Source organism: Oryctolagus cuniculus, chromosome 3, assembly GCF_964237555.1.
Source record: "Oryctolagus cuniculus chromosome 3, mOryCun1.1, whole genome shotgun sequence".
Taxonomy (NCBI): domain Eukaryota; kingdom Metazoa; phylum Chordata; class Mammalia; order Lagomorpha; family Leporidae; genus Oryctolagus; species Oryctolagus cuniculus.
In genome coordinates, this window is record NC_091434.1 from 6,908,034 (window position 1) to 6,930,485 (window position 22,452).

Below are 22,452 nucleotides of genomic sequence, written 5' to 3' on the forward strand. Positions count from 1 at the left end.
ACTGGGAGCAACTCGGACTAGACTAAGTTACTCGAATTAAGACTTATTCTATGCATCTGCTCTCCCACAATATGGCGCTGGGAGAGGAGGAACCAGCTTCTACACAGCTGCCTCTCACCAACTTGACAAGCTGCAGGACCTGCTCCTGATTGGAGGAGAGCAGTGTACTCGGCGTGTGGGTAGCAGAGTTGGGATTGGTGGAAGAGGACTATAAAGGAGGAGAGAGACAACATGCACCAGGAACATCTAAGGGGGACACCTGTGCAGCCCCCGAGAGAGCCGGCCAGCGGTGTACCGCTCCCCCGCGGAAGTGGGGAATGTGGCAGGGGGAACCGCCCTTCCACGGAGGTGGAAGGGTCAGTAGCCAACCCGGGAAGAACCAGCAGCCAACCCGGGAAGGACCAGCAGCCAACCTGGGAAGAACCAGCAGCAAACCCGGGGAGGGCCGAGCAGACGAAAGAACAGCGCAGGGTCCTGTGTCGTTCCTCCATGAAGAGGGGGAGCAACATAATGGTGCCGTGACTCGGATATGAAGCCTAGGCAGGGCTTAGTGTCGTTCCTCCACGAAGAGGGGGAGCGACACGCACCCCTTCTACCCCCATCTCTCTGCGACTTTGCCTTTCAAATAAACACATCTTATTAAAAAGAAATGAAAGTTCCTTGACCCACAGTCTAATTCACGTTTGTGTCTTCTCAGCACCTAGCATAAAATGCTACCCCTCGGAGGGAACTCAATAATGCAGAATAAATGAATTAGTGACTATTTTTTATTTCAAGGAAAAAAAACGGATCCATCTGTCATTCTCTGCATTTTCTCTTTTGCAAGTGAAATGTCAACATAGACCATCACTGACTGCAGGGGTCAAACTTTCACGGGCTGTGCAGGACCATGAAGCAGCCACCGGCCTTGTTAACTCCCAGGCCAGGAGAAGGCGACACCTAAGATCCTATGTCAACCAAGAAATCCTAACCCCAAAATGAGCCCCCAGGCCTCTACAATCCTTTCATGAGAACAAAAGCAGGTATCCCAACACAGGGTGCTGTTAAGTTCACCTGCCCCTCCCAGACGCAGCCTGCAGCACGCAGGAAGCCGCGTCTGGCGGCGTCACCCACCTTCCTCTTGCTGCCGCCCTGGCTCTTCTCGCGCTCGGCTTTTTCCTTCTCACCATCTTTCTGTGTGCTGTTTTCTTCATTTTGATCGTGGTCCCCGCTGTCATCGTCTTTCAGGCTGAAGGGAAAGCAAACACCGCCGTTCACAACTAGGCTGACTCTTGCTTCCCTACCAAGCCAGCTACCGCAGCCACGCTGAACTCACTCAGGGTACAGCCCCGAGAGCCCTGCGAGGTGAGAGGGACAAGGGAGTGCGCAGGCAAACCAGGAAGGTGGAACAAGAATGAGCTGTGACCCCCAGGAAGCGCGCTCTGCGTTCTAACAAGCCACAAAGAGCGCTTAAAGGGAGTAACGGAAACAGTTCTAGGGGTTGCTTTCTGCACCAGGAATGAGCAGAATTTCTGACTAGACCACTGCTTTGGCATTTCAGATGGAAGCTGGAAACTTACCCACAGACTGCCCCTTTTCCCCATCCCTCCGCACTGCCATGCGCAGGTTCAGGCCTCTTCTCTGTGAATGCCCTCACCCCAGTCTTCGCTCCCTCTACCCTCTGTGTCGTCACCATCACCAGCATGGTCCTTCTGAGTGCACATCTGGCTAACCTCTGTCCTTACCTCTGTTTCAGCTGCCTCTCACCCCTGATGCCTGCCCTTCAGGACAGAGGTAAAGAAACGCAAGTGCGGCTGGCTGACACTCCCAGCCCTGCAGCCTGCACGCCCACACGGTGCGTCCGCACACGCCCCCTCAGCCTGGAGGCCAGTGCGCTCGCTCCACTAGATGGAGGGTTCCGCGCAGCAGTGTCTCACTTCATCTCAGGATGACCAACACGTAAGGGCCAGAAGATGCGGCCCTAACACACAGCCAAGAAGATGCCGAGTGAGCGTCAGAGTAAAGGGAAAAATAAATGCCTGAAACAACAAATTCGAGTGTTCTCGCTTCACAGCACGGAGTCTGACCTGTTGTAAGGGCCACCTCTCAGGAGTGGTGAAACCAAGACTTTCAGGTACACCTAAAGTGCACCAGATCCAGAGAAAATAAAAGGAAGGTGCGGCCACAGAGCAGGGAGAATGTCGTTTATTGCCGAGCTGGGCCTCTAACTCATCATGGGTCCTATTCCAAATCCTCTTTTGGACGCATGATTATATACACAGACAAATGGGATTAGGCAATTCTCAAGAAAGAGACCAGAAATGCCCAATTATAACTTAGGTACATGCTACACAGATACAGAAACATGCTGTGGAATATTTTCTATTTGCGGCTCGGTTTTTGCCCATGAATCTCAAGCACCTAGCACCCATGAAGCACCCATTCCACATCATCAGAGCACCTGGGTCCAAGCCCCGCCCCCCCGCCGTTCCGAGCCACATTCCCGCTAACGTGCACCTAGCAAGGCAGCAGGTGACGCCGCAAGTACTTGGGTCCCTGCCCCCCACATGGGAGACCTGATGGGAGTTCTAGGCTTCTGGTTCAGCCTATGCCAGGTCTGGCTGCTTCTGGCATTTGGGGGAGTGAACCAGCAGACAGACGATCCTCCTGCCTGCCCCCATGCTGCTCTAAATGAATGAAAATTTAGGAAAATATTAGAATGGATGAGACAGACATGTGTTTGGGCACCCGCTCTGCCCATTTTAGTCTTTGCTGTGGACACACGCAGGTGTCCACGCCCCATTTCCACCTCGGCCGAGACGCGGCCAGGAAGGTTACCAGACTAAAGGGCATTCCAGCCTGGCCAATAACCTATGTCAGGGCCTTGCTAGAAAGAACATGAGTAGATCCCTCGCTCAGCATTTCATCTGCAAGGAGAGATGACAGATTCAGGAGCTGCAGCAGCCAGATGGACCCCATTCAGGCAGAGCCATGAGGGACTCAGACAAGGAGCAAAAGCAGAGAAAGCCAGCAGGACGCACCAAGGAAGGGTGAGGGGAGTTTGACTGTGCGGCTATTGCTACCGTCGCTCCGGCCCAGGTCAGCCTCACTGCACTGCTGGGAGACCATTATCTGCACTCACATACACCCTCTCCCTTTAGTAAACTTAGGAGTTGGTTCGGTTTCCTCTTCAAAAGAGAGTCCGCCCACAGAGAGCTACACAGAGTAAAAACGACCACTACGTACCAAGCATCTACTGTCTATCAGCTACCCAAGTCACGTCCCCAGGGACCCAGGTGAGCAGACCCAGGTGTGCCTCAGCCTGGTGCAGCCCTGCTCTGTCCCGTCCTCTCAACTTCACCTCCTGCCTGGTCCCAGTAGCTCCTTGTAGTCCAGCTGCATCAACGCAATCGCAGTTCCCCAAACTCACCCCTCCACGTCCATCACGCGGTCTCTCCAAGAAGCCCTTCTCCCTCTAGTTACCTTGGCCTTCAGCACGCAGCCCGAGGCCATCTCTTTTGAACACTTCTGAAGGCCTCCCAGGTTAGGCTAAGTCAGGCTCGCCTCTTCTGGACGTCCCACAGCAACGTCTGCACTTGTCCTGGCTATATGGTCACGGCGGTCACGGCCAGTTTGTAAGCAGGCCAAGTTTAAAGCACACACCTGACAGAGCAGGTGGGCGTCTCAGGGAAGAACTGAGAGCGCTGTCTGCTTCAGGCTGGAGTCTGAGAGCCCTGGGTGCCGCCCACTTCCCCCTTCCTCTTCTCGCGGTCAGTTCTGTGCCAAGAACATCTCGTGCGTCTTTCTACTGCTCAGGCCCAAGACGGCTCCCAAGGCTCTTCTCTAGGGCACACCCCAGGGACGCCACCACGGTCTTCTCTCGTCAGCTGCCGGGCTTCCTCCTTCAGCCCGCAGTTGAACAGGGGCTCAGCACCTCCCCTTTTTTCTAGCCCCAGGAAAAGCGTACCAGCTCCTCTCGTTCATGGTTCTGCTACTACTCGCTATCAGGAAACAGGGAGAGTAATACAAAATACTGTCAGTGGGCCAGCAGGTGAAGCTGCCGCCTGCCGCGCCAGCATTCCACATCTGTGCTGGTTCCTGCTAATGCTCCCGGGAGAGCCGCGGAGGAGGGTCCAAGTGCTTGGGCCCCTGCACCCACGTGGGAGACCTGGAAGAAGCTCCTGGCTCCTGGCTTTGGATTAGCCCAGCTCCGGCCATCGCAGCCACTGGGGAGTGAACAAGAGGATGGAAGATTTCTGTCTCTCCCTCTTTTTCTCTAACTCCGCCTTTCAAATAAATAAATAAATCTTTAAAAGAGAAAAAAAAAAAAAAAGAAAGAAAATAGTGTCAGAGAAGAAACAATGTAACTATGACCCCCAGGCCACCTTCTGCCACCATGGACAAGGCCTGTGGACTTCACGCAGGGCTTCCATTTCTCCAGGGTGGAGCTAACCAACCACTCTGCCCTCTGAGCTCACACTCGAAGCCAATTTTTTACAACCTACTTTCAGCAGTGACTCTTCTCAGCTAGAAGCTGGATTTAAGCCAAATACAACCCAGGCTGAAAAGTCAGCGCTCCATAGACTCAGGCGGGCAGCTGGCCTCTCTGAGGCTGTCCAGACCGAGGGACACCGTAGCTAGCTCACCGAGCTGCTGCCCAGATACCTCCTCACACTCCCAGCAAGACCGACTCCTTGCGGGCAGGAACTTGATCTAATGCATCTTTCTATCTCTAGCATCAGACAGAGGATTAAACGAACATCTGCTTAATGAATGGATCTCTAAAATCAAAGCAGTGCGTGCCTAATTAGGTGGTTCCCACAGGGTTGGCCAAAGGCTGATGAGGACTGGAAAGCCAATGACACCACACAGGGACAAAATCCAGTCTGGCCTTGAGAAAACCGAGATGGGACAACCAAGCTTCTTACAGACAGGAATGCGCCTTGGGGTCTGCATGCAGTGGGGCCAGGGCACTGGGGACCACCAACTCGCTGGCCCTGCCCAGCACGCAACGAGCAGCAGAGTCCGCACAGGAGGGGGTGCAGCTGTCAGGCTGAGCCCAGCGGGGTCCCCTACTGTACGCAGCTCCAGCTCGGGCTTTGAGGCTGGTGGCTGGACCACAAGGATACAGGAGAGCTGACCGCACCCAGGCAACAATGGGCCAGACACCAGGGACTCCTCTGTAACAACAAAAACAAAGCCAGAGGAAGGCGGCTGTCTTCAACTGTTACCTCGAAGGAAAGCAAGCTCCCCTCCCCGTAAAGCCTCAGGACAGGTGTCAGAAGATCCCGGCTCTGTGCACCGGTCAATGAGAAGCAATCAAAATGACCCAGGTTGGCCGGCACCGCGACTCGTTAGGCTAATCCTCCGCCTTGCGGCGCCAGCACACCGGGTTCTAGTCCCGGTTGCCCCTCTTCCAGGCCAGCTCTCTGCTGTGGCCAGGGAGTGCAGTGGAGGATGGCGCAAGTACTTGGGCCCTGCACCCCATGGGAGACCAGGAGAAGCACCTGGCTCCTGCCTTCGGATCAGTGCGGTGCGCCGGCCACAGCGTGCCGGCCGCGGCGGCCATTGGAGGGTGAACCAACGGCAAAGGAAGACCTTTCTCTCTGTCTCTCTCTCTCTCTCACTGTCCACTCTGCCTGTCAAAAAAAAAAAAAAAAAAAAAAAAAAAAAAAAAGACCCAGGTTAACTTCTGTCAAGAGGGGCCGAGCCAGGGAAAAAACAAGCCTGGGATGGCCCTCCCTGGCGTCTGGGGCAGCTTCCTGTCCACATCGGACAACGGACGGCCCAGATCCCCCGAGCAGAGCTGTCAGAACAGAAACCACCACGTGAGGACGCCCACGGCGCCCGTTACCACCATCTTCCCTGCCAGGGCATCTGAGTGGGACTGAGCGACGACCCACTCAGCACCCACGGGACCAATTCTGATTTCTACAACAGCGGACCCCACAAACTCCAACGGGGCAGGCTTCAGACCCAGAGCTGGGCGGCCGCCATCGGGAAGCGAGCAGGGGCAGTGGTCACGCAGGAAGGGGCCGGGCCCAGCAGCGGCATGGAGGAGACGATCGCAAGTGGCACCGCTCTCTGAGCAGGAGCTGCCTGCGGTGCCGGAAGCTGGGACCCAAGAAATCCGCCCATCGACTGGGAAAAAAAATCCATTTCAAACAGCACTGGGCCACAGCCTGAGCGGACAGCCGTTCCGCTTCCACGCACACGGCACCAGGCAGCCGTTCCCACGCGTTCAAGCCTTGCTAAGCGTGACCTGCGCTGATCACCACCCCGCCCGGCCCGGCCCGGCAGCCCGGTGCCAGCCGCGAACGCGGTGTGCGACCACACGGCTCGGCCACGGGGGAGCCCACGGCCGCGGGTGGGCCTGGGCCGGGGAACCTGAGCCTTGGGAGCCCGAGGCGGATGTTCTAGACTATTCGCTGACAGGTACGAACGCGAGTTATCTCAAAAGCCCGTCGTGGGGGAGGGGGGCACCGTGCAACACTCCCTGCGCCCCCAAACCGCTTGCAAGCTGCGACCAGAAACCGGGGCGAGCCCCGGGGGTCTCTGAGGAGAACCCGCGCCGGGCCGGGGCGGCCGGCGCCGACCCCGCGACCCCCGCTCCGCGGCCGCCCCCCGTCGGCCGCAGGCTCCACGCGGGTGGGGACGACGCGCCCGAGCCGCAGGGCGTGTGTGTGTGTGTGCGTGAGGGGGGCCGCGGGAACGCCCGAGCGCCGAGGTCCCCGCCCGCCACGCCGCGGGCAGCCCGCACCCACCGCAGCGCGGCGCGGCGCGGCGGGGCGGGGCGCCGGGAAATCTCCTCCTTCCGGGCGGCGCGGCCACCCCTCCCCCGGGCCCCGCGCTTCGCCGCCGGTCCCTGCGGCCCTGGGTGGGGGTCCTCGGGACCCCTGCACCCCCGCGCTCCGCAGCCCCCTCCCTCCCCGCCGGCCCAGCCGGGTCCAGCCGCAGCCGGAACCCCGGGGGGAGCTCGGGCCCGCCGAGTACGCGCCGGCCCGGCCCCGGCGGGGGCGGGCGCGGGGGAACGGTTGGGGGAAGGGGCCCCGGGGGACGGCCACGCGCCACTCACGCGTCGAACTTGTTGTTCATCCTCTCGCCGCCGCTGTCGCCACTGCCTCACCGAGTGACTTCCGCTCTGCCGGGTCCCTCCGTCTTGGGCCCGGCCACTTCCGGTTGTGCGGGGCGCCGCGGAACGTCGGCGCGTAGGTCCTGTTGGGGGCGGCTATCCGGGGACGCCAGCCCAGGGCGGCTGCGCGGCGGCGGCGGCTGCGCGGCGGCGGCGGCGGCGGCTGCCTGCCTGCCTTGGCTTTTCGCGTCGGCCACCCGTCCGCCTCCCCGGAGGAGTGCGTCCCGGCCTGTGCCCGCCGCGGACTGCGGAGTCGCTCCCCGGTCGGAAGCCCGGCGGCGGCCGCTCGGACCCTGACCGCCCGTGCGCCGTCGTGCGCGCTCCTGCAGGTGCCCCAGGAGCCTGCTATAAAAGGCGCTGGTGTGCGCCTCTGCTTACGGCGTCCGGCTGTGTGAGGGCGCAGAAGGGTTAAAGCAGGGCCCCGGGTCTCAGAAGGGGAGGCTGAGTGAGACCTGTGCTCGCGGAAGAACCGCCGGGTGCTTCCAGAGCTCGGTGCTCCGGCTAGCTGTCGGAGCCAGGTCCCCTTCGCCGCAGCCCGACCACCGCCGATGGCGCGTGCAGCTGCGGCTCACCCGGCCCAGCCCGCCGGGCAAAGCTGGCAAGGGGTGTGCAGGACCTGAGATGCACCTGCTGGTACCGTGGCTGGGAGCCGTGCAGACGCCCTGGCCCTAGAGAAGAGAGGGAAGAAGCCATAGAAGCTGCGTGTCTGAGCTTGGGCCAAAGTGGGGCGTCCGGGGCTGCGAACCTTGTTTAACCGCCAGTGTTCTGGGGGTTTGTCCCATGTGGATCATGAAGGTAGGGACTCTTGTCTGTGCACAACACTGGGAGGAGCTTTTAAGATTTCAGATGAATGAATGAATGAATACATACTGTTTAGAAACCCTCCAGGATCTTGTGTGAGTGCGGGGGAGTGTTGGGAGCTTATTGGGTGCAGTGGGCAGGAGAGGGAGGTGCCAGCTGACATGGTGGCGGCCCTCTTTACAGGCATTGGCTGTGCATCGTCACACCCTGGACTGCGCTTCTCCAGGGAGAACTTGGGACGGGGAGGCCAGCCTGCAGGGCCAGGGCCTTGTCCAGTTAGGGGATCGGATGAAGCAGAGCCCTTATGGCTTTGGGACGATGGGAGTTGTTGATGCTTTGTTGAAGTGAGACAAGGGCACCAGGTGGAGGAGTGCTTCGTGCTCGCCTGAGCCGCCAGGGCCGGTGGGTGCCCACCCCAGCAGTGCGCCCTGGCTTCCCCCATCCCCAACCACTCCACGATGGAACGCTGCCGTTTTATTTCCCCCTCTTTCCAGAGCTGTTTGGCTCCCGCGGCTGGAGGGCACTTCCCAAAGAGTGCACTTGTGACAGCGGCGGCAGCGGCACAACACAGCTGCCGACTCAGAGGGCCCCTCGTGTGCGACTCCCCCGTGCCCAGCAGCGCGTGGGTGGCTCAGTCTGGCGAGGGCAGGTAGGGGCGGGGGTCTCCAGGGAAAGGCAGCTCGGGCACCCGGTTGTAGTGGGCCATGAGGAAGCCACTGGTGCCGCAGACGAAGAGGGAGAGCATGGCCAGGAAGCAGACGCGGTCCAGCACGCGGCCCACCAGGAACCACTCCTCACTCCCCTACAGGTGGGACAGGGTGGGATGATCTGTGGGGGCTCAGGCCGGCCCTGCACCCCCCACCATCCTTGGGCTCATTTCCTTGGGCCTCCTCACCTCTGTCCAGGCCCCAACCTGGCCTCTGCCAAGGTCCCCTGGCCCCAAGGTCACTCCCCACCCCTGTCCCCAGGTTCACTCTTCCACCTCCCCTACAGCTACCCTCCCTCCATCTGAGGTGCAAGCCCGGTACTCCCCCATCCCGCTCCATCCCGCCCCAGTCCGTCTTACACTGTCAAAGTGACTCTGCTGGTGCTGGGCCCGGGCGATGAGGTTGCAGGCCTCCACGCAGGCCTGGATGGCCGGGGCTGCCTGCTTCAGGCTGCCGCACAGCTCCTGGCTCTGCCCTGGCCCTGGGCCTTTCTCTGATGGGGAGGGAGGGCAGGATTTGGGGGTTAAGTGGGGAGGAAACAGGCAGAGAAGGTTGCTCCTCTCCCTCCCTCCCTCCCTCCCTCCCTCTCTCCCTCTCTCTCTCTGTGACTGGACATTTGCCCGGCACTCCTCTCTTGCATCCCCGGTGTCACAGCCCCGGGCCTACCTAGCTTCTCCAGCGCTGCCCTCACCAGCCCGTTGCGCTGCCGCTGCCGGAAGAGGAGCTCAGTGCGAGGCAGGCAGAGGGCCACCTCCTCCCCAGCTGTGAGCGACCACCCCGAGGAGGAGCCGTTCTGTAGCCGGGGCCGGGCGTCCTGCCTGGCCGCTGGGGCCGGGGGCCGGACGTGCATCCTCAGCAGCTGGGGCAGGAGCCGCAGGAACACCTGCAGAGGGGTTGCTCTGGGCAGCCAGGCCGAGCCCCGAGCTGCCACTGGGCATGAACGCCTCCTGCTGCCCGCGACGCAGCACAGCGGGGGACCTGCCGGCTCTGCCACGGCCTGGGTCCCCAACATCAGAATCACCGGGTCGCTTGTTGCAGATTCCTATCTGTCCCCCCCCCCCCCATTCTGACTCAGGACAGCCTGGGGTGGGCCTGCGACCCTGCATTTGCACCCAGGGCCCCAGACGTCTGTGGCAGGTGCAACGCAGATCGCACGGACCCTGGAGTCAGACCACTCGGGCACCGTCCTGCCTCCTCCGCTTTCTGGCAGCGCGTGACCCCAGGCAAGCTACTTAACTGCTCCGTGCCTCAGTTTCCTTGCCTGTTGAATAGAGCTGATGGTACTATTCTCTTAGTAGGGGCTTTATGAAGATTAAGCGAGTGAAATACGGCACGCCTCCGGCACTCGGTGAGCACTCGGTGTCACTCTCCATGCACTTTGGCACAAGCTTCCGGATAATGCAGGGTAATGCTGAATCTAGCAGGAGAGGAACGGCCAGGGCCGGGGTGCAGAGGGAGGCACGTGTGAGTGGACTGGGGGGGATGCCGGGCCAGGCAGGGAGGGGCCTTGCCTTTCGGACCCCTCGGGCCATGGAGTGCGTGTGTGGGGAACGCAAGGACACGTTGAGCACGACCACGGCGTTCACCACGATGAGGATGGTCACCACCAGCAGGAAGGTCAGGTACCTGTCGGGAGGGGTAGGCAGGAGGCTGGGGCCACCTGTAGGCACCGCCTAGCCAGCTCCCCTCGGGGCTGCCCGGATGCCAGGAGAGCCATGCCAGGAGGTGGGTGGGCAGGCGTGGGACCGGCCTTACTTGCTGATGAGCGGCACTGCCTGGGAGGTCTCGGGCACCTTCTTGGCCACAAGGAAGAGGAAGACAGTCTGGGCCAGGAGCACGTTGATGGCGACGGTGCACTTCTGGCCGCCCGCTGCCCAGGACCGAGAGGCCCTCAGAGTGGATCCCCACCTCCCTGCCCCCAGAGGAACCCCCTCGCCCCACTGGGAGCCCACTGCCCTTGGTCCTGGGTCAGGCTGCCCTGTGCCCTGGCCAGAGCCAGGGCTCCCCTTCCCCGGGCTCTGGGTACCCTTGGCAGGCAGAAAGTAGATGAGGATGGCGACGGAGGAGATGAGCACACAGGGGGCGATGATGTTGATGACGTAGAAGAGGGGCTTGCGCTGGATCAGCAGGTAGAACACCACCTTCTGGGGGCCCGCCTCCTCGGCCGCCGCCGCCGCCGGGTCCAGCAGCATCTTGGCAGGCCGGTGCCGGATGGCCCACTCCCCGTTCTCTGCAGGCGTGAGCACAGGGAGTGTGGCCCAGGCAGCCCGAGAGAGCCAGGAAACCCGGCAAAGGAGGACAGCATCGGGGGACAGAAATGGAGTGGAAGATGGCACAGTTGAGCCCTCTCCCTCCAAGATTTGGGCGATTATCGTGGGGGAATTGAACTTTTTGAAAGACGTCGCTACCGCCAGGTACAGCAGGAGCTGGGGAAGAGGCTGCTCGCGGTGCCGCTGGGGTCGGGCGTTACCTGTGAAGGCCTCGGGGTCGATGAAAATCCACTCAACGGTTTGACCGTCTTCCTGACTCAGCTGCAAGTTGATCTCACTGGTGCTGTAGGTCTGGGACCTGGGGCACAGAGGGCAGGAGGCTAGACCCGCCCACAAGTTCACGATCATCTGCAGTTTGGCTTAAAAAATGAAATGCAGCCCCTCCACCAAACTCTGGTGGTGGGATGTGGGGGGCAAGGATCCGGGGGCCCTGGCTCCTCCCAGCGGTAGCTATGTGTGCGCAGGCATGCACGCTGGGTGCACGGCTTTGCCTTCTTGCTCACCACTACCGCTGGGGCACAGGAAGGGACACTGAGGCAGGGAGGAGGGTGAGTGAGCAGGCTGGGTGCAGCAGGGCGGGACTGGGGTGCCTTCAGGTGTGTGGCCTGAGATGGGTCGAGGCCCCCGGAGGTGGAGCCTGGCCCAGGCCTCTGGGTGGCGCTAGAGCTGAAGCCAGAAGCCCAGTGTCCCCCACCCCTGCCCAGGCCCAGCGTAGAAGGGCTCCCCAGAAATGGCCTCACTGGAAGACGAGGGAGCAGTTCTGCCAGTCGAAGGGGAAGTAGGTGACAGAGATGGCACAGGAGGAGCGGAAGATGGCGGGCGGCAGCCAGTAGATGCAGCCGTTGGGGGACACGAGCACGTTGCAGTAGAGGGCCACCTCGAAGACGCCGTCCACGCTGTGCGCAGGCCGGGCAGCAGGGCTGTGGGCTCAGACCCCGCAGTCCCAGAGCAGCCCCTGCCTCGTGGGGACACCCTGCAGCCTGCCACGCCCTTGACTGGTTCCCACCCCGGTCTCCCTGCCGCCTCCACTGAGCCGCCTCCCTCCCTCCAAGTCTCGTTACTAATAATTAAGACAATCAGCTCTCCCAATGTGCCAGGCCCTGAGCGAAATACCTCCAGCCCACCCAGGCAGCCCAGGCCAGAGGGGACAGAGCGAGGTGTAGACCAAGGCCTGGGGGCCCTGGAGACAGAGCCCACCCCTGGGGCCCTGTCTTCAGCATCTGCCAGTCTAGTCTTCCCCCCCACACCTGGCAGGGCACCCGGCCTGCACCTCCCACTTGCCTGCCTCTTTCCCCAGAGCCTCTTGGCTCTGCTGGACCGTGCCGCCGGTGTCCTTGTCACCCACCCCTGCCCGCGCCCCTCACTTGTTCTCCAGCACGATGTCCGGCCTCCACACCATGGTGGACGGCACCCGCAGCACCCACAGGCCTTCGTAGTCTTGCGGGTCCCAGTGCAGGCGGTAGTCGCACCACTGCTGCGGGGGGGGGGGGGGGCGGCAGTCGCCCGGGGGTGAAGGCTCACCCAGGGGCGGGGGAGGGGCAGGCAGCTCTTGGGAGCCCCACTGGGGGCCCTGAGAGCCGGGCAGGCGGGCGGCAGGTGCCTCTTACCATCTCTATCCAGACGTTGGTGGTGAGTGCCTCCTCGCGCTCGTTCTGAGGTGACAGAATGGAGGACTAAGCCCCCCAGGCATCCCCCCACCCAGTGCAGCAGGCAGCCCCCTCCCTTCCTGCGGCTCACCAAGGAGATGAGGTTGGTGAGGGTGAGCTTCAGGCTCACGTTCACCACGTCGGAGTCGTGCTCGGCCGGCCGCAGGTGGGGGTCGTAGTCGCGCATCAGGTCCGCCAGCAGCCGCTCCTCCTGGTTCCGGCCCAGGGTCGCTGCAAGGCACAGCTGTGAGTCACTGCTGAAGGGGCAGGGGACACTTGGACCTGGGGCAAGGCCAGGCCCCTGTGGCCCTCCAGACCCCGCACCCCCCTGCGGCCTCGGAGCCCTGCCCTGGGCCTCGGCGGGCCCTGGTTCCCGGTGTCGCACCCAGGCAGCTGGCCAGCAGCAACAGGAAGAGCAGTGGCGCCCGGTGCCGACGCATGGTGCCTGGACTCTGTGCAGTGACAGGGCTGGGTGGCACCTCCCCAGGCCCAGGGCAGAGGGAGATGGGCTTTGGGTGTCACGTGATAGCCCACACTCCCACCCTGCAGCCTGGCCAGCCCCAGCAGCTGTCTGGCCGCAGCATTGTCAGCTGTTCCATGCTGGATTCAATGTGGGGCTCAGGTTACCCGGGCCAGGCCGGGGAGAGGGGCCCCGTCCGCCCCCACGGAGATGGCCCACCCTGCAGACTCAGTGGGCATGACCCTCCGCCCGTGTTCCAGAGGGCTCAGACACGGCCAAGGACTCATGGGCGTGGCGAGAAGGCAGCCGCCCGGGAAGGCCCTGACCAAGGCGCTGCTGCTCCCCCTGGGAACCAGGACATGGGAGGTGAAGGCTGCTGGGAGGCGTGGGTCACGTATGAGTCTCTGTGACATCCACACGGTCACGGTCACGGGCCTTGTACCTGGATGCAAATTAGGGGGCCCTGAGCCGGGAACACGGCCCCAGGAAGCTCTGGGGTAAGGAGGGCTCCCTGAGAAGGACCTGGAACCTGGGGCTCTGAGGGAGCCGCCGTATTTGTTAAATCATCTAACAGACCGCGAAGCCGCTTGTGGCCGACACGGTCCGAAACCGGGGGTGAGGGCACCCGGGGGTGAGCCCGGGCTCCTCGTGGGAAGTCCCCAGAGAGACAGGCAGGGGAGGGGGCTGAAGTGAAGCCAGGGCCAGGGCAAAGAGCTCCCTGCACTTTGTGGTGGGAGCCGGGGTCTTGCTGCCGGCTGTGGCCTGGCCCAGGCTGCCTGCCTTCGACCCAAGCAGAGTTAGTGGGCGTCAGCACATGGGTGCCCGTGAGTGCCTCCCACACCTGGTGGACAGGGCAACAGGGCCTCTGAGGGCTCCGAGAACCCTCCCCCCACAAGGCCCCACCCCTCCCCCAGCGGATGTCTGTGGCGTGCCTCTGGGCCCGCGTCAGCCAGCTGAAGTCAGCGAGAAGCCCTGCCCTCACAGACCCAAGGGTGGTTGGCTGAGAACCAGCAGTGGGGCCTCCAGCCCCTGCTCTCCTGGCCAGGACCCCCGGAGCATGCAGATGGGGGCGGGAGCAGGGGCACCTGCTCCCCCAGGCACCGCCCACTGAGTGCAATCGCTGGTGGTGGGGGTGGGGGCCATTTGTCTACCAGCCTTTTGTTCCGTCCTTTGAAGACCCCACCCCCCCGAGGGGCACTGCCCCAGGAGCACCTCCCTGTGCCCCCCTCCCCGTTCTCTCCCTCTCAGAGCCCCGGCGCAGTACCCCCACCCTGGGCGGAGCAGGATCTCGCGGCCTCTCCACTGCCCTCCAAGCCCACACTTTGCCGAAAGAGACGAAATGCCCCCCGGGACGGGCAGCGGTGCTGGGGAGGGGCCCAGGCCCAGGCAGAGGACCCCGGGCTGTGTCTGTCCTTCTCCTCCCGCACAACTGGGAGGGACGAGGAAGCTCCTGGAGACCGACCTTCCCTCCCCTGCACTCTGTGACAAGTGGAGCTCCCATTCTCCCTGCGTCCCTGCGGCCTGAGAAGCATCCTGGTGTTGTCAGGAGGGCCAGGCGCCTGGAGGAGCAGCCGCTTCCTGGAGGGTCGAGTGCTGAGTGCCAAGAGGGGACCCGGGAGATCTGTAGAGGTCACTCATTGTCTCACAGCAACGCCTGTTTTGCCAGCTGTGGTTGTAGACGCTGGAAAAGCTGGGCCCGCACTTCCCAGGCTCCCTGGCTGGTGGGGAGCGGGCGAGGGGATGTGGTGCTTTGACCACAGGCTCCTCTTGGCCCTGAGCTGAGCCGGTGAGACCAGCCCGGCCTCATGATTCCTACCAGGCGAGAAAAAGGAAACCTTGTTTGTTGAAGCCATGGTTTCTTGGGTTTGCTGTTCCTTGCAGCTCAGTGCATTCCTGAGTTCATTGAAAGAAAGAGGGTCGCCCTGCTGGCTGGGAGAGGGTGTAGGGCCACCCATGACTTCCCAGGATCCCATCCTGGTGGGCGTGACTTCCTGAGTGGTCCTGGGGGAGGGGGAGCGGGAGCCGCTGCAGCCGGAGGCACCTCTGGCTGGGTGCGGCATTTGGGGTTTGCCTTTTCTAGCAGGCCCACAGCCTCCAGAGCAGGGCCTGGCAGTCGTTCTAGAACTGCCGGCAACAGCGCCGCCGTGTGGCACAGACAAGCAGGCGGCCCTGGGTTCAGGCCCTCACCCACCCAGGCCTTTGCTCCTGGCTGCAGGGGACGGATGGCAGGGGAGCCAGACTTCCTGCTTCTCCGAGATGGGGGAGTCCACCCAGGCCTCCCTATTCCAAGGGGGGACCCCGAGATTTGTGCCTGGAAGCTGAGGACAGGCCCTATAGGGAGACAGAAGTAGTGAGGATCAGTTTGGGCTTTTAATGGTTTTCTTAATCTCAACCTTGGTGTATTGGAGCTAAGGAGGTCACCGATTCCCGGTAGGGACCTTGAGCCCTGGGCCTGCGGCCTCGTGTCTGGCCTCTCTCAGTCACCAAGCCAGGCCTGGGCACAGGAGACGGGGCACAGGCCCCCCGTGGGGAGCCCGAGACCCAGCTTCCCCGATCCAGGCACAAGGACGAGGAGGGGCTTAACAGCCCCCTCCATTGCAGGACGCCTGCAAACACCTTTCTTTCACAGCACGTGGGGCTTTCCACATACGCAGAGCAGAAAACAGAAGCCAGCAGATGAGAGGCGGCTGGCCGGGGCCACGCAGCTGGTGCCAGAAATCCCCCAGCACTCGCTCGCTTAAAGCCACAAGTATTTATTAGCTCACACCAGGCATCCAGGATAGCACCCCTGCTGGTTCCGGCTCAGGGACTTGCGTGTGGCCGTGGGCAATGAGATCGTCGGAAGGCTCCTTTGGGCTGGATGAGGCGGGGTCGGTCCACTGCCAAGTCCACGCAGGTGGCTTCCAGCAGGAAGTATGTCCCCAATACTGCATGGCGGTCCTACTTTGGGGGGGGGTGTAGGCGCTCGGGCTGGGGGATGCTGAGTTTCCGTGCCATGGGTTATGCAGGTGACCTAGGGGATGCTGAGCCGGGGGGGAGGGGTAGTGGTCAAGGCAGCAAGGGAGGGGCCTGGGGTTGAGTGTGGGTGGGAGGGGTGTAGCTGGGAGAGGCAGGCTCCGCCCCCTCTGTCAGCATCTGGGGCACGAGAGGCTCTGCCTGTCTGATGGACACGAGGCCAGCTTGAGCAGTCTCCTGCCTCTCCCCGGCTGGCCCTGGCTGTCCCCTCCAGCTGATGTCCACTCCCGGCCGGCCCCGCCCCCTCCAGTGCACCTGCCCTGATTGCAGAAGGAACCGCTCCCTGCCTTGATCTCAGCCCAGCCTCGAGGCACCAGCTTGGGGCCCTGCAGCCGCCTTCCTGGGACAGCCGCTCCCCGCTCAGACCCCACCCCCAGGCCTAGATGAAGCGCTTGTCCCGCACGTTGTAGGAGAAGGGGTCCCCTGGGAAAGGCTGCTGTGGGGGCTGGTTGTACGCGCCCTGCAGAAAGATCCAGGCTGTGCCCACCACCATGACAGGCGTCACCACGAACAGGCAGAGGCGGTCCACCGTGCGGGCCACACGGTTCCAGCTGTCCTTCTCCTGGGGACGGGACCAGGCAGAGACGGGGTGTGGGCAGGGCCTCGGGCTGCAGCCCCCACCAAGCCAGGGCCCAGAGATGGAGACAGAGGTCTGGTCTCAGCGTGCCTGTGGGGCTGCCCCAGTCTGGCGTGTCCCCAGCAGGGAACCAGGCTGGTCACTTCTGTCAAAGAGGCAGACAGCCAGGCCGCAGCCACCTTCCTCGCTTTCCTGCAGGGCTCTCGGGGGCTGGTGGGGCCCTGCAGGGCCCTGCGAGAGGTGGACTGGCCTGGCTCCCTCTCTCACTCCTCCCAGCTGCTGCTAGCCCACATGGGAACCGGAAAAAGCCACTGCTTTCCCAAGAGAGAATTTTTAGAAGTTGCATCATAGCTGACAACCATATAAATGGAGAAGTCCAGCAGGAACCAAAAATGATTGGCAGCTGGGAGAAAGGACGGCCCCTAGGGGATGCCCAGAGAGTCGCCTTGGCAGGCTGGGGGCGGGCATGTTGCTTGTGTGTCCCCCCAGGGTGTGGCTGGCCCACAGTGCTGCTATGGGGGTCTAGGCAGGAGTGCTCGCTCCCTTGGGGGCCCGCATTTGAGGGGAACTGTGCCCCTGGAAGACAGGACACACTTGGTCAGTGCGCTACTGGAACACCTGTACATGGCAACCCTGCAGCCACTCACTTCATTGTAATTGTTCTGGTCCTTCATATGGTTGACGATGAAGTTTGCCCCGTCCACGGCAGGCTTCAGCTCACTGAGGAGTTCCTGCTGGGCCTGCTCAGAGCTTGCGGGGGGCCGGCCTTTGAACACAGGGGCAGAGGGGATCTGAGGGCCGCCACCACGCACCTCCCACGGATGGGCCCCGGCCCAAACCCCAGGTGCCCGAGGACCTACGTGCAGTGGTGAGGCGCCGGGCCAGCCCGTGCCGCTCTGACTGCTTCTCGAACATGAGGTCGCTGCGGGACTTGAGCGAGAAGTACTCCTCGGCCTTGGAAATGTAGCCCAGAGAGCTGCTCCTGCGGATTAGCGTCCTGGGGCCGGGCGCGTCCTCCGCGGGGCGGGACATGTGCAGCAGCTCCGGCAGAGTCTCCAGGAAGAGCTGCAGCGGGGTCGTGGGGACACAGGACGAACACGGGGTGGCCTTCCCCCACCTGACGGCTGTGACCCCAGGTCTGCCGCAGAGCGCCCTCTGCAGGCTGACCCTGTCATTCACTCCTCTGGTCTCGGGTCGTCTCGAACGCTCCGTGGTTGCTCCCAGCACAGAGCAGAACTCACTCATGGAAAACAGAGGTTCCGGGCAGGTGCTGTGGCACAGCGGGTTAAGCTCCCGTTTGTGACACCCACTGCCCGCGTCGGAGCACCGGGTCAAGCCCTGGTGGTTCTGCCTCTGCTCCAGCTCCCTGCTACTGCCCCCGGGGAGGCCTAAGTGCTTGGGCCTCTGCACCTGTGTGGGAGGACCCGGATGGAGTTCCAGGCTCCTGGCTGTTGTGGGCATCTGGGGAGTGAACTAGTGGATGGAAGACTCACTCTCTCTCTCTCTCTCTCTCTCTCTCTCTCTCTGTCTTTCAAATGCATTAATTAACTAATTTAAAATCTTGTTATTCCCGATGGTTCCTTAGGGTCCCTGGAGGCTGCCACCACCCCAGCTTCAGTCACCAGAGGCTGGTTTGACCTCCACAGAGAGAAAAGCCCGCGGTCTGTTCTGTGTCGGTGACACCACGCGGGGCGTGTGGCAGCGGCTGGGGACACGGGTGCCCCGATCCCCAGGGTCTTCACTTCTTCTTCCGAGATGGCCTTGGGCACTCACCTTCTTGACCCCCTCGGACAGCACGTGGGTGCTGGGCGTCCGAAAGTGGATGTTGAGCACAATGACACAAATGACCACGACCATGGCGACCAGCACCATGCCGAAGAGCAGGAACCTGGGGGACCACGTGCGGCATGGGGCCCCCAGCTAGCCGGGCGTGAGGCCTCCTCCCTTCCCCCCACCCCCCACCATCACCACGTGGAGGCCACTCACTTGCCAATCAGGGGGATGGCCATGGACGTGGCCGGCAGCCGCTTGGAAATGAGCAGCAGGAAGACAGACTGGGCCAGGAGCACCGAGATGGCCATGGACGTCTTCTCACCGCCTGGGGAAGCCAGAGGGGCTGGGGGTCTCCAAGAAGCCACGGTGCCTTGGTGGGAGCCCGGGGCTCCGGAGATGCAGAGCTGGGGCTCAAATCCTAGCTCTGCCACTGACTAGCTGAGCCACCTTGGGCTCTCTGTGTTTGAGCTTTCTCAACTGTTGGGTGCTGCCGAGGGGAGTGTGTGTTAAATGCACGTCCCTCTGCCTAGCACTGGTGGAGGGCTCAGCAGACACCAGCTGTCGGCGTTCACCCACCTTCCGAGCATCCACGCATGTCACTGCCCTGCTCGGCCAGCTCCAGGGTGGACTCGCAGCACAGGCTGACCTGAAGGTTCCATCCCTTCACGCAAAGACCCCAGCCCGGCGCGGCCCCGCCCTTTCCCGCCTGAGCTCCTGCAGGCGCTGGCCCTGGGCCCCTCGGCCTCTGCTTGTCCCCCTAATCCACCCTCACTTCACACAGCTCCCCGCACCCTCAGCTTCCTCCAGGACCCGCTCCCAGCCCACCATGGCTGGAACGACCTCTACCACCCTCATCCAGGCCTGTGGTTGTGCCAGGGCACCAGCTGGGTGGCCTTTGTCACTGTCACCGGCTCACAGGAAATATTCTGAAACTGTAAAATGACTCCTTCCTGGAGCCACGGGAACTTGATTTGTTGCTGCCCACACCCCAGCTTCCTAGAAACCCTGGTGTCTACTCACTGGGTCACCTGTTAATGGCCTCCCATGAGTCAGGCCCGTGACCACATGGCCGGGACAGGACAGACCTTGTCCCTGCCCTGACACAGGGGACAGTCTAACGGTTGTCCCTGGGCGCCCTGGGAAGGACACTGTCAGAGGCAGAAGTAGCATCCAGAGGGTCCCAGGATGCCAGACAGGAGCCTGGAGCCCGCCCCCGGCTGCCCACCCAGCTCTCAGCCCTCCCCCGGCAGCAGGGGCGGGGCCTGAGCTCACTGTCGGCCGGCAGGTAGAAGACCAGGTTGATCATGAAGGAGATGAGCACACAGGGCACCAGGATGTTGATGACGTAGAAGAGGGGCTTGCGGCGGATGATGAGGTAGAAGGTGACGTCCTGGCGGCTGGGGCTGTCCAGCGGGGCGCTGGGGTCCACGTTGACCCTGGCCGGCCGGTGCACTATCTCCCACTCCCCATTCTCTAAGGGAGGCAGATGGACAGGGGCCTGTTGGGGATGTGGGGGGCTTCAGGGTGGGATGACCAGGGGCCTGCGTGAGTGCAAATGTTAACGGGCCAGGGGTAGCTGTCCTGTGCGGCTCAGTTCTGTCTCTCCTCCTCGGATGAACTAGAAGGGGCGGCCATTCAGGTCCAGCCACGGAGGGTGCCTTGGCTTCCAATGTATCACAAGCCAAAAACAGGTATGTGCAGATGCACGGGCCAAGGTCTGGTTGTCAGCAGGCCACACCTCCTGGGCCTGGGTCTTGGTCAGGGGATCATCCTACCCCCAAGATGTCCCAGCCTGCTGACCAGTGGGATGTGGTTCCTTCTGGCACCCATGGGCCCCAGGGAAGGTCTGAGCTGGTCAGACAGGGCAGGGGATGGCAACCCAGCCCATACCCAACCCAGGTGCTCCAGGAGCAGAAAGACCAACTTCCCTAAGCTATGCCCCTTCCCGGGGACTCCTGCTTGCACCCAGAGTATCTTCCAGGGTGCTCTGCATGTCTCCATGTCTGTGCAGGGGCAGGGTCACAGGTGTGGATGTGTGCAGTGTACAGACCTGGAGCGGGGGTGGGGTGGTGGTGCCCTGGGATGACCTGTGTGTCCCTGACCCTGTCTGAGGGGCCGCTCTGAGCACCTGTGACCTGCATGTCTCCATGTCTGTGCAGGGGCAGGGTCACAGGTGCAGGCGTGTGCAGTGTGCAGGCCTGGAGTGGTGGTGGGGGGTGCCCTGGGACAACCTGTGTGTCCCCGATCCTGTCCACGGGGACACTCTGAGCACCTGTGAAGCCCTCGGGGTCAATGATGATCCACTCCACGGGGTAGGCACGGCCATCTTCTTCCTCCTGCTTCAGGTTCAGGGTGATCTCCTTGGCCGTGTACTTGAGAGAACTGGGGGGGAGGCAGTAGTGGGCAGAGGGTGACTTTGAGCCACTGGCTAATCAAGCAAGACCACTGTGGGACCAGGTACCCAGTGGAGGGCACCTCCATCCACCCCCGTGGATGCCCGGGTCAGGGGTGGGGTGGGGGACGAGCAGGAGGAGTGGCTGCACCTGAACTTGAGGGAGCAGTTCTGCCAGTCGAAGGGGAAGTAGGTGACGGAGATGGGGCAGGAGGAGCGGAAGATGGCGGGCGGCAGCCAGTACACGAAGCCGGAGTCATAGACCAGCACGTTGCAGGAGTAGGAGATCTGGAAGGAGCCGTCGTTGCTGGGGACAGACGCGAGATCACGGTCAGCCCCGGCCAGCTCGGCCCGCTCGGGGGAGGCAGAGGAGGGAGGGCAGGCAGGGGCTGGGGGTGGGGGAGGAGGCCGGGGAGGTTGGGCTCAACTTGTTCTCCAGCACGATCTCGGGAAGCCACACCATGTCGGGGGGCAGGCGAAGAACGCTGATGTTCCCAAATTCCGCGGGGTCCCACTGCAGCCGGCTGTCTGTCCAGCCCTGGGGGCCCAGAAGCCCAGTCAGAAGGGGCTCCCTGCTCCTCCCCCAAGCTCTGAGTGGGGCACCCGCTTACATGCTCTATCCACACGTTGGTGGTGAGGGTCTCCTCCACTTCTTTCTGCAATCACAGGAGGGCAGTCCCTCAGGGCTGTGCACCCCATGTCCACCAGGCACCTACTCCTGGATGGCACCCAGGGGACACCGTGGCCTCTGGGCCAGCCAGCCCCCTGCCCCAAGTGCTCGCAGCCAGGAGTGCGTGGCAAGAGCCAATGGCTTCTGACAAGGGCCTCAGTGTAGCAGGCTGGGGTCGTGGGTAGGGTGCAGGTGCACCCCAGAGCTGCAGCTGGCGGGGGTACGGTTCCCAGGGAGGGGAGCTACCGTGGGCTTTGCGCTTCCTCTGTGGCCAGCCCAGCCCCAGAGGGGCGCCTCACCAGGGAGATGAGGTTGGAGAGGGTGAGGGCCAGTGAGATGTCCACGCTGTCCTCCTTGCGTGCCACCGGCCGGAGCTCCTTGTTATAGCCCTTCTCGCTGAACAGGTGCCGGATGAGTCGCTCCTCTTCGTTCAGGCTCCAGCTGCCTGCGGGGGCCAGGGCCAGGGCCGGGCGCTAAGCAGGGGGCCCAGGACGGGAGCTGCCCTGAGGTCCTGCCGGGCCCCGGGGCTGGACGGAGCAGGGGGCCCCCAGTCGCTGCCTGGGAGTGATGGACCCTGAAGCGTGGCCCATCACAGGGAGAAACGGTGGAAGGGCGGATCCCGGGGAGAGCACCCTCCCTTACCACACACGGCCAAAGCAGCCAGCAGCCCCAGGGACAGCACTGGCGCCTCCATCCTGCCCCCTGACTGGCTCTTGGCGTCTGCCTCTCCCTCTCCGGGCTGCAGGGCTGTGGAATGAGGGTGGGCGGGAGAGGGGACAGGTGCAGGGTGGGGGTGGGGAGGCACAGGGAGGAGGCAGCCGGAAATGCAATCTGACTCCTGGAGCGGTCCCAGACTGAGACTCTGTGTGTGTGTGTGTGTGTGTGTGTGTGCGCGCGCGCATGTGTGCGTGCGCACGGAGCGGTCTGGCGGAGACTGCACGGGGGGGGGGGGGGGGGAGGGCAGCATGGTCGGCCGTGAGTGCGGATGGCGACACACAGGCCAGCTGCTGCCCCTTCTCAGGAGGAGCCA

The 22,452-nt window shown here is 62.7% G+C and overlaps 4 protein-coding genes across 7 annotated transcripts in view; 1 reads left to right on the forward strand and 3 right to left on the reverse strand.

Annotated features, from left to right (window-relative positions):
• The window catches only part of EIF4E2 (eukaryotic translation initiation factor 4E family member 2), a 30,343-nt gene extending 23,121 nt beyond the window's left edge, over positions 1–7,222 (reverse strand). Inside the window, exons 1-2 of one of the 3 annotated variants that reach the window (XM_051834204.2) lie at positions 7,055–7,222; positions 1,114–1,228 (exon numbers count right to left, since the gene is read on the reverse strand). In XM_051834204.2, the coding sequence (XP_051690164.1) occupies positions 1,114–1,228; positions 7,055–7,074 (135 nt within the window). In that variant the 5' untranslated portion in view covers positions 7,075–7,222. The remainder of the gene's footprint in view (positions 1–1,113; positions 1,229–7,054) is intronic. The other 2 variants (XM_051834205.2, XM_051834203.2) reach the window with 2 other exon arrangements.
• Positions 5,692–22,452, forward strand: part of ECEL1 (endothelin converting enzyme like 1) — a 55,857-nt gene continuing 39,096 nt past the window's right edge. For both annotated transcript variants that reach the window (XM_051834191.2, XM_051834193.2), the window contains exon 1: positions 5,692–6,414. The gene's annotated coding sequence lies outside the window, so the exon portion shown is untranslated. The remainder of the gene's footprint in view (positions 6,415–22,452) is intronic.
• CHRNG (cholinergic receptor nicotinic gamma subunit) lies at positions 8,372–13,184 on the reverse strand. Its single transcript, XM_051834198.2, has 12 exons — positions 12,921–13,184; positions 12,627–12,766; positions 12,497–12,541; positions 12,254–12,363; positions 11,630–11,785; positions 11,090–11,187; positions 10,646–10,849; positions 10,375–10,489; positions 10,131–10,245; positions 9,286–9,502; positions 8,979–9,112; positions 8,372–8,714 (listed from the first exon to the last, which is right to left on the reverse strand). The coding sequence occupies exons 1-12, from the start codon at positions 12,973–12,975 to the stop codon at positions 8,544–8,546; spliced, it is 1,560 nt and encodes a 519-aa protein (XP_051690158.2). The 5' UTR covers positions 12,976–13,184; the 3' UTR covers positions 8,372–8,543.
• CHRND (cholinergic receptor nicotinic delta subunit) lies at positions 15,733–22,294 on the reverse strand. Its single transcript, XM_002721458.5, has 12 exons — positions 22,065–22,294; positions 21,722–21,867; positions 21,364–21,408; positions 21,181–21,290; positions 20,904–21,059; positions 20,633–20,742; positions 19,633–19,833; positions 18,574–18,685; positions 18,361–18,475; positions 17,448–17,652; positions 17,235–17,353; positions 15,733–16,572 (listed from the first exon to the last, which is right to left on the reverse strand). The coding sequence occupies exons 1-12, from the start codon at positions 22,114–22,116 to the stop codon at positions 16,390–16,392; spliced, it is 1,554 nt and encodes a 517-aa protein (XP_002721504.2). The 5' UTR covers positions 22,117–22,294; the 3' UTR covers positions 15,733–16,389.

Bases quoted from the DNA above. Each gene is read 5' to 3' on its own strand.
- CHRND (XM_002721458.5), bottom strand. From the start codon at position 22,116: ATGGAGGCGCCAGTGCTGTCCCTGGGGCTGCTGGCTGCTTTGGCCGTG. The intron at 19,834-20,632 runs GTGCTCAGAGTG...TGCCTCCCTTAG, and splicing joins TGACCCCGAGGGCTTCACAG to AGAATGGGGAGTGGGAGATA. The intron at 17,653-18,360 runs GTGAGTGCCCAA...ACCCCGCTGCAG, and splicing joins TGTCCGAGGGGGTCAAGAAG to CTCTTCCTGGAGACTCTGCC.
- CHRNG (XM_051834198.2), bottom strand. From the start codon at position 12,975: ATGCGTCGGCACCGGGCGCCACTGCTCTTCCTGTTGCTGCTGGCCAGC. The intron at 11,188-11,629 runs GTGAGGCCATTT...TCTGTGCCCCAG, and splicing joins AACTGCTCCCTCGTCTTCCA to GTCCCAGACCTACAGCACCA. The intron at 9,503-10,130 runs GCAAGGCCCCTC...ACCCCTCTGCAG, and splicing joins TGGCCCGAGGGGTCCGAAAG to GTGTTCCTGCGGCTCCTGCC.